The sequence below is a fragment of the Perna viridis genome, chromosome 3, assembly GCF_037379345.1.
Source record: "Perna viridis isolate PV_CMFRI_1.1 ecotype Kerala chromosome 3, ASM3737934v1, whole genome shotgun sequence".
Lineage (NCBI taxonomy): Eukaryota > Metazoa > Mollusca > Bivalvia > Mytilida > Mytilidae > Perna > Perna viridis.
This window is the reverse complement of record NC_142447.1, coordinates 26,998,866-27,012,551: the sequence shown is the minus strand read 5'-3', so window position 1 is coordinate 27,012,551 and position 13,686 is coordinate 26,998,866. Positions and strand designations below refer to the sequence as shown.

The following is a 13,686-nucleotide window of genomic DNA, read 5'->3' as shown; positions in this document are numbered from 1 at the left end:
TCTTGAATAGCCATATTTACTAGATATCTTTGTAGTTCACTTTCACATTTTTTTTAACCAAGAACCAAAGAATAATAGTGATCTTAAAGTTCAATACAAGGGGGATAACTCAAGAGTTTTAAATCATACATTGATGTTCAAGTTAAATATGCACTTGCACAAAAATGTATAAATTCTTTCAATTAAAAAAAATTCTTTAGAACTTGGTACACGAAAACAAAATGTAAATACTTTATTTATTAAGCTCAGAGGTTCCATGTACACACTTAAAATACTGCAATTGAATTGATCAAGAATACTTTGGTATATAATAGGACAATCTTATCAATAAACTGGATAATTCACAAAATTTCTGATCTCATAATAAATGTCTCTAAGGTAATACACAAAATATTAAATTATTATATTCTAATGTTTTTCATTGATATGCAACCAAAATCAGACTTTCTTTGAAATAAATATCGAGAGTTTGGGTATATGAGAAATAAATATTTGTTGCAATGCATGTCATAAATATTGTGACTGCTGAGAATAATCAGACCCATTGAAAATCATACTTGGGTCACCAGACCAAATCCCTAGTTTTGCAATTTTATCCTCTTTTCTTCTATATCATATGTATATGGGTAGCTAAATCAAAATTTTCTATTGGTCTGAATGAACATTCACAAGACAGGTGAGGCTGTCTGGCTTATTTTGATGGGTCTGGAATGTGTTTCAAATACATTTTCTGATTAAAAAATTCCATACGATATCAGACATTTGAAAACTGCAATAAGTATGTATCACAATATTTACACACATGTCTATGGCAAGCCAAAATGGACAAAAATCAATATTTTGTAATATTAGAAAATGAATTTTTAATATTACAAAAACTTTTTTTTTATATTAGAAAAGATTTTTTAATATTAGAAATTCATTTTGTAATATTACAAATTCCCGATTTAGTAATATTATAGAACATCACACATTTTGTAATATTACAAATTGAATATGTAATATTATAAAATGAATTTGTAATATTAAAAAATCACTTTGCTGTATTGCAACATCAGTACCATTTTTTAATATTACAAAATGATTTTCTAATATTAAAAAATCCTTACTGAATACGACAAATCCATTTTCTAATATTAAAAAATCCTTACTGAATACGACAAATCCATTTTCTAATATTGGAAAATCAATTTCTAATATTAAAAAGTTGTTTATTAATATTAGAAATTCAGTCGATTTTTTAATATTAAAAAAGTGTTTTGTGATATTAGAAATATAATTTGTAATATTAGAAAATGAATTTGTAATATTAGAAAATGGATTTGTTATATCAGAAAATGAATTTGTAATATTAGAAAATCAGTCACATGATTTTCTAATATTAAAAAATCGTAACTGAATATGACAAATCCATTTTCTAATATTAGAAAATCAATTTCTAATATTCAAAAATAGTTTTTTAATATTAGAAATTTAATTGAATTTTTAATATTAAAAAAAGTGTTTTGTGATATAAGAAATCCAGTTCGTAATATTAGAAAATGAATTTGTAATATTAAAAAATCATTTTTTAATATTAGAAAATGCTCATTTTTGCCCACTTTGGCTTGCCATACATGTCCAGGGGGTAGCTAGGCCTGTTTTAGTTGTACGCAAAATTACGGTGAGGGGTCTTGGGGGGGGGGTGTCGCTCAAGGCCCCCAGTGAGTCCGGCAAGGCAAAGCCCTGAGGGAAACTCCTGAATTTTAACGATTTTTGAGCCAGTTTTTCAGGGCCTATACTACGTTCATGGTATGCATATGTGATAAATAACCTTTATTTCATCTTTAAAATGTGTGTTTTTATTTTTGTTAATTTTCCGAAAGTAGGCAACTGCGTATTTCCGTATAGGCAGCTACGCTACTGATGTCTGACAGAATGGGATAAGCCTGGATCCCTTGGGAATATAGAAAATGTCTAGGCCCTAAATTAGCAATATGATCATCTTAAACACCACTTTTACTGCTGAAATTAAATGAAAAATATGAACAGGCTTCTGTTTCAGTCAGCTCATGGATGTGCACACCCAATAAAAATGTACATTTAATAAGAAAATGCTCTTGACCAATGAAATTGCAGTATTTTTGTTGCATATATGGAGTCTCTGAGGCTTTAAGTACACAAGTTGTGTATCCTGAGACACTGACTATTTTTAATATTATGTAACTTATTTAAATTTACCAAAATCTGTGCAAGAATTTTTTTTAAAGAATTGATAATATAAAACTAAACATGGGATGTATAGTAATATAAAATCCTTAAACTATATGAAGACTTTGAAAAAAATGATAAAAAAAGCCAAAAAAATATAGAAAATTAGAATAATAAAATGAAATAAATGGTGGTGGATTTTTACTTCACATATTCAAGAACATCCAATACTGGACATCCAGCATGAACAGCCAAACTGAACACGTGAAGTGGGGAAAGAAAGATAATCACTACTTAAAATTAGATTTTATTCGTCTTTCAATATACCGGCAATAATAAACTTTTAAAACTTAAAATATCTTACAGAACGTCAACTAACGTCGAGAACCTGCTATATGTGACGTCAAAATTATCATAAACACTGGCCATAATTGCCCCTGTAGCACCTCACTGTCTTCCATCGAGGCTCGAGAAGAGGGTTCAAAATGGCGCCTGGAAAGAAATGAAAATGATAATATCAGTGTTGTGATATAAAGAAAGGAAAACTGGCATGGAGAGCAAAGACTATACTAATTTCACAATAAAGGTAATTTATCTATTCTCATTTCCGTGCTCATGAATAGTCAGTAGTGAATAAAGTAGGCAACCATTTTAGACCAAGGTGATTAGCTTTTCTACCGCATCGATGTTCCCATGAAAAATGTCATTGTGTCGTGGATGGAAACCCACCAATTGGTGTGACGACATCCAATTTTATTAACAACTATCAGTTAATGAAAATTAAGGAATTGTCCTGTAAGAATAATGTATATTATTACAAATAAGCTTGGTCAGCTTTTGGGGCTCCAAATGGGGAAGTAGTCTTGGCCTCTTCACAAAAAAATAAATACTGAAGTTTTTTTTCACATTGCATTATGACCTTTGAATGCTGCGTAATTCTTGTGTTTGAGGAACACAAAGTACATAATTTTATTTTGGAACATACTTGTATAGTGAATTTTTGAACAGTTAATTCTAGTGTCTACAGTAAAGTACATATATCATCACAGGGATCGTCTGGTCTCACTCCCAACGGTCTGTGTAAAAGTAACTTGTGCCTCCACGGTCCTTATACTGGTTAAACTTAAAGCCTATAAGGTTTACATTTGATACTTGCAAAGGGGGAATTATTCAGAATTTTGGTTATAGACAATAGAAAATAGACAATTTTATTTAGAAAATCACAATGATTAACAGTCCAATTTTGAAATGGAAAATACTCATTTTTTCAATTTCAAATATTTTATTGACTTGAAGTAAATCAAAGGGATTGGATAACAGGCTATACCTATATACATCCTCTCCTGAAACAAGATGGACCATAAAGTATATAATATCAAATATTGATAATAATTGTTTAAACAGCACGATCGACCAACAATGCATTAAAAGGGAAATTTTTAAACATAATTTTAAGTTACACATAATTTAGGAAATGGAATATGTAAAATTTATTGTGTTACAATGTATTGTACATTGAATGAACCATTGGTCGACTGTCATGTTCAATTATGGTATAAACGAATATAAGCATAATTGTATCAAACAGCATATATTACATATTCCACCAGGCGTATACTTAGTTTTAGATAGTATTGCTAAACAGGATTTTATTTTTTTCTGGACAAATGAACAATAATTGTAGTTTATCGAAATGATAAAATCTAGAACTTTTAAATCATTTTATAAATTTTGGATGTTTGCTATTATATTCATAGTTTTGAAGAAATATATGAGTATTTTAAATAGATACCCTTAGTAAAGTTACCATATTTTCCACAGAGAAATTTGAGATAATACTCTGATATACAATGTACACTCCCTGATATCTTACCTCTTAAACTATCCTCTTGAAGAACCAAACTTGGTATAAATGTTCCTTTGGTATCCTGCGTAGAACTGATGTGAGGTTTTTTGATTCGTTGAAAAACATGGCCGCTGTTACTTAATATAGGACATAGGGGTCAGACAGTAGTTTTTCACATATATATCTCCAAAACTGTTAGCTGTTAGGTTTAACTAAATTCTGACGGAGTAAAAGTGTTTAGCATCATAAGACATATCACTGGTTAAATTTTGGTTTTAATCTGTTTAGCCATGTTGGAGTTATTGCCCCTTTTCAACGATTTTTGCTATTTTTAATGTTATTTCTTTCAAAAATCTTCTCCTCTGACACTACGTGACCAATTGAAACCAAACTTGTGAATGTTCTTTAGGGTATCCTGTATTGATCTGATGTGGGGATTTTTGATTCATCGAAAACATGGCTGCCATTTCTAAAAACTAATTCCGACCTCATCTGTCGTAGTTGTTATTAACAATTTTTCAAAACTCTTCTTCTCTGAAACTACTTGACCAATTTGAATCAAACTTGGTATGAATGTTCCTTGGGGTATCCTGCATAGAAGGAATGTGGGGATTTTTGATCTGTCGAAAAATATGGCCGCCGTTACTAAAAATAGAACATAGGGGTCAGATAGTAGTTTTTTGCATATATCTCCAAAACTGTTAGGTTTAGCCAAATTCTGACTGGGTGAAAGTGTTCAGCATAATGAGATCTATCTGCAGTCAAATTTTCATTTTAATTTATTAAGCCATGTTGGAGTTATTGCCCTTTTTCAACGTTTTTTGCTATTTTTAATGTTATTTCTTTCAAAACTCTTCTCCTCTGACACCACTTGACCAATTGGAACCAAACTTACTTTAAATGTTCCTTAGGGTATTGTGCATAGAACTGATGTGGGGATTTTTGATTCATTGAAAACATGGCTGCCATTTCTAAAAACTAAAAATAGAACACAGGGTCAGACAAGTAGTTTTTCACATATATCTCCCAAAACTGTTAGGTTTAACTAAATTCTGACATGGGATAAAAGTGTTCAGCATAATAACATCTATCTCTGGTCAAATTTTGGTTTTAATCGGTTTAGCCATGTTAGAGTTATTGCCCTTTTTAGCTCACCTGGCCCAAGGCCATTTGAACTATTGTCATCACTTGGTGTCCGTCGTCGTCGTCGTCATTAACAATTTTTCAAAACTCTTCTTCACTGAAACTACTCGACCAATTTGAATTAAACTTGGTATGAATGTTCCTTGGGGTATCCTGCATAGAAATTTTGTGGGGATTTAGGGTCCTTTGAAAAATATGGCCGCCGTTACTAAAAATAGAATGTAGGGGTCAGGCAGTAGTTTTTTGCATATATCTCCAAAACTGTTAGGTTTAGCCAAATTTTGACCTGGATGAAAGTGTTTGGCATGATGAGATCTATCTGCGGTCAAATTTTCATTTTAATCTATTAAGCCATGTGGAATTATTGCCCTTTTTCAACGTATTTTGCTATTTTTAATGTTATTTCTTTCAAAACTCTTCTCCTCTGACACCACTTGACCAATTGGAACCAAACTTACTTTTAATGTTCCTTGGTATGAATGTTTCTTGGGGTATCATGCATAGAACTGGTATGGGGATTTTTGATTCCTCGAAAAACATGGCCACCATTACTAAAAATAGAACGTAGGGGTCATACAGTAGTTTTTTGCATATATCTCCAAAACCGTTAGGTTTAGCCAAATTCTGACAGGGCCAAAAGTGTTATAAGTGTTATTGATGAGATCTATCTGTGGTCAAATTTTCATTTTAATCTATTAAGTCATGTTGGAGTTATTGCCCTTTTTCAATGCTTTTTGCTATTTTGAATGTTATATTTTTAAAATTTTTGATCTGTTATAAAGCGTGGCCATAGGGGTATATATATAGAACATAGGGGTCAGACAGCAGATTTTTGCATATATCTCCAAAACAGTTAGGTTTAACCAAAATCTGACTGGAATAAAATTATTCAGCATGAAGAGATTTATCTGTGGTCAAATTTTGGTGAAAATTTGTTGACCCATGTTGGAGTTATTGCCTTTTTTGGACGTTTTTTGCTGTTTTTGATGTTATTACTTTAAAAATCTGCTCCTCAGAAACTATTCTGCAAAATTCAATGAAAGTTGGCATTTTTGTTTTATAGGGTATCCTTAACGAAATTACAGATTTTTGATCGCCGAAAAAACATGGCTGCCGTTTCTCAAAATAGAACAATGGGGTCAGACAGCAGACTTTTGCATACATCTTTAGAAAATGAATCTGTAATATTAGAAAATCACTTTGCAATATTGCAAAATCAGTCACATTTTTTAATATTACAAAATGATTTTCTAATATTTAAAATTCGTAACTGAATACGACAAAACCATTTTTTAATATTAGAAAATCATTTTCGATCATTAAAAAGTCTTTTTTAATATTAGAAATTCAGTCGATTTTCTAATATTAAAAAAGTGTTTTGTGATATTGGAAATCTAATTTGTAATATTAGAAAATGAATTTGTAATTTTGAAAAATCATTTTTTTTATATTAAAAAACACTCATTTTGTAATATTAGAAAACATAGATTTTAATATTACAAAATCATTTTTAATATCAGAAAATATTTTTTAAATATTAGAAATTCATTTTGTAATACATGTATTAAAAATTCATTTTCTAATATTACAAATTCCTGATTTAGTAATATTATAAAACATCACACATTTTGTAATATTACAAATTGAATTTGTAATTTTAGAAAATGAATTTATAATATTAGAAAATGAATTTGTAATATTAGAAAATCACTTTGCAATATTGCAAAATCAGTCACATTTTTTAATATTACAAAATGATTTTCTAATATTTAAAATTCGTAACTGAATACGACAAAGCCATTTTCTAATATTAGAAAATCATTTTCGAACATTAAAAAGTCGTTTTTTAATATTAGAAATTCAGTCGATTTTTTAATATTAAAAAAATGTTTTGTGATATTAGAGATCTAATTTGTAATATTAGAAAATGAATTTGTAATTTTGAAAAATCATTTTTTTATATTAAAAAACACTTATCTTGTAATATTAGAAAACGTAGATTTTAATATTACAAAATCATTTTTAATATCAGAAAATATTTTTTAAATATTAGAAATTTATTTTAATTTACAAATTCCTGATTTAGTAGTATTACAAAACATCACACATTTTGTATTATTACAAATTGAATTTGTAATATTAGAAAATGAATTTGTAGTATTAGAATATCACTTTGCAACATTACAAAATCAGTCACATTTTTTAATATTTCAAAATGATTTTCTGATATTAAAAAAAAAATCGTAAATGAACACAACAAACACATTTTCTAATATTAGAAAATCAATGATATAAAAATGATGTTTTAATATTAAAAACTGTTTTGTGATATAAGAAATCCAATTTGTAATATAAGAAATCTAATTTGTAATATTAGAAAATGAATTTGTAATATTAAAAATTCATTTTTTTAATATTAGAAAATACTCATTTTTGTCCGCTTTGGCTTGTCATATTATCTTATTAAGAAGAATTAACTAAAATGAATCTTTAGTTGCTGAAATATATCCATAGAAAACCATAAAGTTTTAACAGAATGTACAGCTATTCCAAAGATGAAATTTCCTAAAAATTTTGTGTATCTCTACTCACATGCTACATATACATGTACTTGTTTCAGTTTATTGACCCTATAGTTTGTTTTTTTCTTCAGCTAAATGAGGCAGAAACTCTTTTTTCCAAACTGTCAACAGAAGAAAAGGAAAGGGCATTCAAGATTATACTAACATTCAAAGCAAAATGTACAGAAGCTGTCAATAAGTCTCAAAATGCTTTGTACAAAAAAGAGAAATCAATTCCAAAAACTAAGGAAAAATCATCAACACTGAAAACAAAGCAGGACAGGGAGCAAGCAATTAGAACATCGAGACGTAAATCAGCACAGAATATTGGAGATGTGTGTTCTGAAGAAAATCTCAATAATGACAAGTTTATAAGGACTTATTTAGATGATATTTTGACTGATGTTTTTCAGTTGGTAGAAGATAAAGGAAAAGCATGGCCACAGAAAAGATTACGAAAAAGAAAAGCATCATTGCCTATCCAGGATGTTAAAATTGAGGAAACGGATGATTTTGAAGATCCACTTTCTCATTATGATCATGGAACTCCTGTTGATGATCCCAATGATGAAGATTTCCTTCCCAATGAGATTGATGATGTTCCTCAAAAAAAGAAAAGAAGGCATAGTGAATCTAGGAGAACTCATCGTTCGGTCAAAAAGACTAAAACTGAAATTAAATCTAAAGAAGTAGTTGGTAATAATAATTCAGATCTGCATGAACCAGTTATCTTGAAAATAGGAAAGGAAGCTGTTAAAATGGCTAGCATAATAAAAGAGAAAAAGAAAAGTGGTGTCATGACAAGAAATGGTGGGACCAAGAAAAAGAGTTTTAGAAAGAGAATAGGTCGTCCTCCTACTCGAACTTTGTACTGCTGTGTAGATTGTTTACAAACTTATACTCAGTCTATCTCTTACTTTGAACATGTAACTTCTCATGGACATAGTCCCCAGTCTTGTATCACATGCATGAAAGAATTTGGGACTGCTAAAGAATATAAAGAACATGTGTGTACAGAATCCAACTTCAAGAAATGTTGTTACTGTACTCACAAAACTGTACGATTTCTATCCAATAAAAAGTTAAAAGAACATGTAAAGTCTGTACATCCTAATAAAATGGTTGCAAGAAAGTATGATTGTAAGTTTTGTAAAAAGATTTTCTCAGCAAGATCATGTCTTTACCAACACTACAAACTGCATTCAGAAGGCAAAGAAGTGTGTCAAAGATGTGGAGAGTTCTGTGATGGCGAGGCAGCCTTACAAGAGCATATGAAAATTCATGACCCTAATTTCAAGTGTGAAAAATGTGAAATGGCATTCTGTTTTCCAAGACAGTATGATGCACATTTGATGGAGCATCTAGAACGAGACTGTAGTTTGTGTTCACAGATATTTGAAAATCGTAATGAATTAGCTCGGCACTACAAAGATGAGCATACCATTCATATTGACACAGTACTGTATCAGTTGAAGAAACAGAAACACCTTTGTTCTGAATGTGACAAGACATTTGAAAGACCAAGTGCATTGAGCATACACAAAAGACTCCATACAGGTAAGTACTAGAAGTATGAAACCCAAAATGTACTAAATTCAATTTAATAGGTACATCATGCATATACCAATACACCTGTAGATAACATATATTTTGATGTAAGTTATGTCACAAATATTTTGGATGAGTTTGCTGTTATTTTGTAGGAGAGAGACCTGTTGAATGTAAGCCATGTGGACAGTTCTTCAGGACTACAAAAGCTTTATGTAAACACAAACAGACATACTCACATACTCTGAAGGCAGGAGAGACTCCTAAGGAGAGGAAATTCTTATGTTCTATCTGTGGCAAGGCTTACTTCAGGTTAGTTTCCATTTGTGTGTATTTTAATGCTGTACCAGCCTAAAAAAAGAGGTCGGGACACAATTACTTAACTAAGTGGTATGGTCTGCACCTCACTACCTGTAACAAATGGTATAGGCTAGACCAAACTAACTCTACCAAGTGGTTTGCTCTGAACCTTACTAGTTCAACCAAGAGGTATACTAATGGTCAGAACTTCTTAACTCTACCCAGTGGTATGGTCTAGACTTAAATAACTGTACCATGGGTCATGGTCTGGGCTGAACTAACTGTACCAAGTGGTATAATCTGAGCTGAACTAACTGTACCATGTGGTATAGTCTGAGCTGAACTAACTGTACCACGTGATATGGTCTGGGCTGAACTACATTTTGTAACTGTACTAAGTGGTATGGTCTGGGCTGAACTAACTGTATCAAGTGATATGGTCCGTGCTGAACTACATTTTGTAACTGTACCAAGTGTCATGGTCTAGACCTATATAGAACTGTACCAAGGGTCAAGGTCTGGGCTGAACTAACTGTACCAAGTGGTATGGTCTGGGCTGAACTAACTGTACCAAATGGTATGGTCTGGGCTGAACTAACTGTACCAAATGGTATGGTCTGGACCCAACAAACTGTACCAAGTGGTATGGTCTGGACCAAACTAACTGTACCAAGTGGTACGGCAGTGTATGTGAAATTTGTTCAGAGACTTCCAGACCGAATCTCAAATTTTGTACTTTTTTCCTATTCAGCCAACTAAAAAAATTTTGATTCTACTCTGTAGACTCTAAGCTCAACCATAAAAAAAAGTTTCTTTGCTTGTCTGATGGACAAGAAAATGCCAATTACAATGATTCTATAATTATTTTTTCAGAAAGCATGCTCTTCAGCGACACATGAGGTATCACTCTGGAGAAAAACCACATACATGTCAGCATTGTGGATATCAGTGTCGTGAGGCAAATAATTTAAAACGACACATGTCCCTTCACTTTGAAGCTGAGAGAAATTTTGTATGTGAGTTGTGTGGTTCTGCCTTCCATGCCAAGAAAACTTTAGAAATGCATCATGCTTACAAACACAGTGATATCAGAGAATTTAATTGTCATTTATGCAATTTAAAATTTAAGGCAAAAAATGCATTAATACGGCATTACAAAGTTCATTCAACAGAAAAAGAACACAAATGCTGGTGTGGAACTGCTTTCAAGAGAATGTATAATTTACGCAGACATTTGAAAAGTGTACATGGAGGTGACACAATTTTACCTCCTGTCAGAAGAGTTCAACCTTTAGATCAGCCAACCAAAGCTCCTGTTTCTAAGACTGATCTGCAAAATCCAAATGGTATCGCAGAGAAAAAAGAGAAGGTTCCCAAACAGAGAAAGAAGCCGTATCAAAACATGAATCGAGCAAGGGCAAATCAGACAGAGGCTACATACCAGCCTGTAACTACTACTGCAATAGTAGAACAAATAAGTCAGGCTGTTAGTGATAATTTAAAATTTGTACCCCCTGGTTTAATGAATTTAGACCAGAAAGGCATGCAGACACAACCAAAAGATAGATTGTACAGAATGGCAGATGTAGAGCATTGTTACAGCATACAACATAATTCACCAACTACAGTTGCTTCTCCACAAAGACCACAACAAACCATAATCATACAACAGCAGCCAACACCTCATTCTCAACAGCCTGAATCAACCATGATGCTTCATTCTGATGATGGTCAGCAAGGATTAAGGTTCACAGGCAATCCAGAAGACCATGGGTATGCAAATGGGATGGAAAGGCCTGTTACAGTTCAGCACAATATTGATCCCAATGATCCATTCATGCAGCACATGAACACTTCAATAGGAAATCCAAACTTTATTCCACAAGCTGTAGCTTACTCTACTATAATGAGGGAGTATGGATCTCAATTTCCATTTCTTCCTGATGGCTCAAATTATCAAAATTATGTCAATAAACCTGTGTAACCTGCATGTAACATTTAGTGCAGTTAATGTGACCAAGTTTTTAACACATCCTTGTTTGATTCTTTATGAAATTGTTGTGTTTTGTTTATTTCTGTTACATTCAAAGTTTATTTGACTAATTTCTTGCCAATTATTTAAATGTGTTTATTGCTTTTTAGAGAAAATAAATGTAAAATTGTCTTTATTGAAATTTTTCTGTGAACTAACAAACATTATATCCAATATCCCAGAAACAAGGTTCATGAAAATTTGACTCGGTTACAACAATATAATTGGACAGAAAAGTAGAGAAAAACATATGAATGCTTAAATGCTTTCAAAAGAAATTTTCAAATTTTAGTTTTGATTCAGAAAATATGCTTAGAAATGCTTGTAACATCCAAACCTATCTGATCTAATAAATATTTTTTAATTATACTGTTAAATGGAAATTAACAAATTAAATGAAAAAAATCGTTCATTTGAATAAGAAGTTATAATTAAGTAGTGATAAACAAGGACATTATAAGGTTAGTTTATGTTGCATGTCTAGAAAAAACCAGAACATTCATATGTTATAGTTTTTTATCAGATGTTTGGTATATACTTGGATCTGCTATTTTAATAAGAATGTATAATTGTTGTACAATTTAAAGTACATGTAATTTTTTTCTGTGCTCTTCATTTATACCTATGTGGCTTCTTTTGCTTTTATATTTTTATCTACAAATCTTTTTATGAATAATTAATTTCAGAAATAACAAGCTTTCTGATTGGATAAAAAAATGTCCACCATCTCATAGACCGAATTTTATTTGCAGTGTCAACAACCATTTTTTAAATAATTTATATTCATTAAAATTGTTCACTAAAATTTAATTATAAGGAATGAATATTACAATTTTTCTGTGTATTTGAAACAACTTCAATGTATGGTGCACAATTTACTGTAAAATAACTTGCTATGCATATTATGTAGTGGGCACCACATGGTTAAGATTATTTCTTCATTCACAGATGGTTAAAATCATTGTTTCATAAAGTACAGATTCTTAAGTAGCAGTTTTGTAAGAATTGTGAAAATTCTGTAATTTGTGATACACCCCCAAAAAAGGCTACACATTTTTATTTTTGTTATTAAGTAGCTTTATGGTCTATATGATGAAGTGTATAATTATTCATTCTAATCTGTCTGCTCATAGGAGATAATCTGCATTGAAAATCCAACAGTTTCTATTGTATTTTGGTGTCATTTACAGAGTTATCTCTCTTAGTTTTGTAATCTACAGTTCATTCTATATAATTCATAAAATTTTTATCTTCTAAGAACGAATGTTATATGAAAAGCCACATGTTAATTTCTCTTTACTATAACATTTTAAACAAAATATCAAAAATAAAATTATGTAGGCTTTCAAACTATGATTCACATTTTGCATGATTCTTATCTGGAGTGCTATGTAATAAAACTGAAATTATTTGATTTGTCCCAGTGCCATTACACTTGAGAAGTTTTCATAGTCTGATAAAGTTACTATTACCATGGAAGATAAAGATAAGGCCTTGCCTTTGTTTGAATACAGAATGCATTATGTAGAGCAGGCACAGACTAGCATAAAAATAAACAACAAATGTATATGGTGTAACAATAGGAAATGAGCAGATTGTCTGTTCATGACAGTGTTTTGAAAGGTTTTAGTATGTTTGTTACAGATATTTCAATTGTTTTTTTTTTCTACCATCCCTTTTTTATCTCACATTACAGTCTGATCCATAAATGTTTCAAGTTAAGACTTGTTCATTGAACTATTAAATTTACAAGCAAAATATAAGGTTGATGCCCTATACTATACCAGCTTTTTCATCAAAAGAATGTTGAATTTGTTCATTTTAAAATTGATTACATGTAGTTTTTCTGTTTGTTATATATTTATCAGATTCTTAGTATTTTTGTTGCTTTTATAGAATCTTATCATGCTATATTGTACTACTATTAGTGCTAGTTTTAATGACCAGTTGCTGAAATAAAATAAATGAAAAGATTGAAGACTGTTTTTATACCTAGCAAAATAAGTTGTGACAGTTGTCAATCTACCACAGACTTGGTCAGTCTTTCACACCAAATTTTAGTGATG

The 13,686-nt window shown here is 30.9% G+C and overlaps 1 protein-coding gene across 1 annotated transcript; it reads left to right on the top strand.

The window, feature by feature from the left end:
* Nucleotides 1–2,620: 2,620 nt before the first annotated feature.
* LOC148621663 (uncharacterized) lies at nucleotides 2,621–13,598 on the top strand. Its single transcript, XM_088576273.1, has 4 exons — nucleotides 2,621–2,776; nucleotides 7,833–9,297; nucleotides 9,444–9,600; nucleotides 10,462–13,598. The coding sequence occupies exons 1-4, from the start codon at nucleotides 2,741–2,743 to the stop codon at nucleotides 11,570–11,572; spliced, it is 2,769 nt and encodes a 922-aa protein (XP_088432399.1). The 5' UTR covers nucleotides 2,621–2,740; the 3' UTR covers nucleotides 11,573–13,598.
* The last annotated feature ends 88 nt before the right edge of the window (nucleotides 13,599–13,686 follow it).

Coding starts and splice junctions, on each gene's coding strand:
- LOC148621663 (XM_088576273.1), top strand. CDS start 2,741: ATGGAGAGCAAAGACTATACTAATTTCACAATAAAG. Junction 9,298..9,443: donor ACACAAAAGACTCCATACAG/GTAAGTACTAGA, acceptor GTTATTTTGTAG/GAGAGAGACCTGTTGAATGT. Junction 9,601..10,461: donor TGTGGCAAGGCTTACTTCAG/GTTAGTTTCCAT, acceptor TTATTTTTTCAG/AAAGCATGCTCTTCAGCGAC.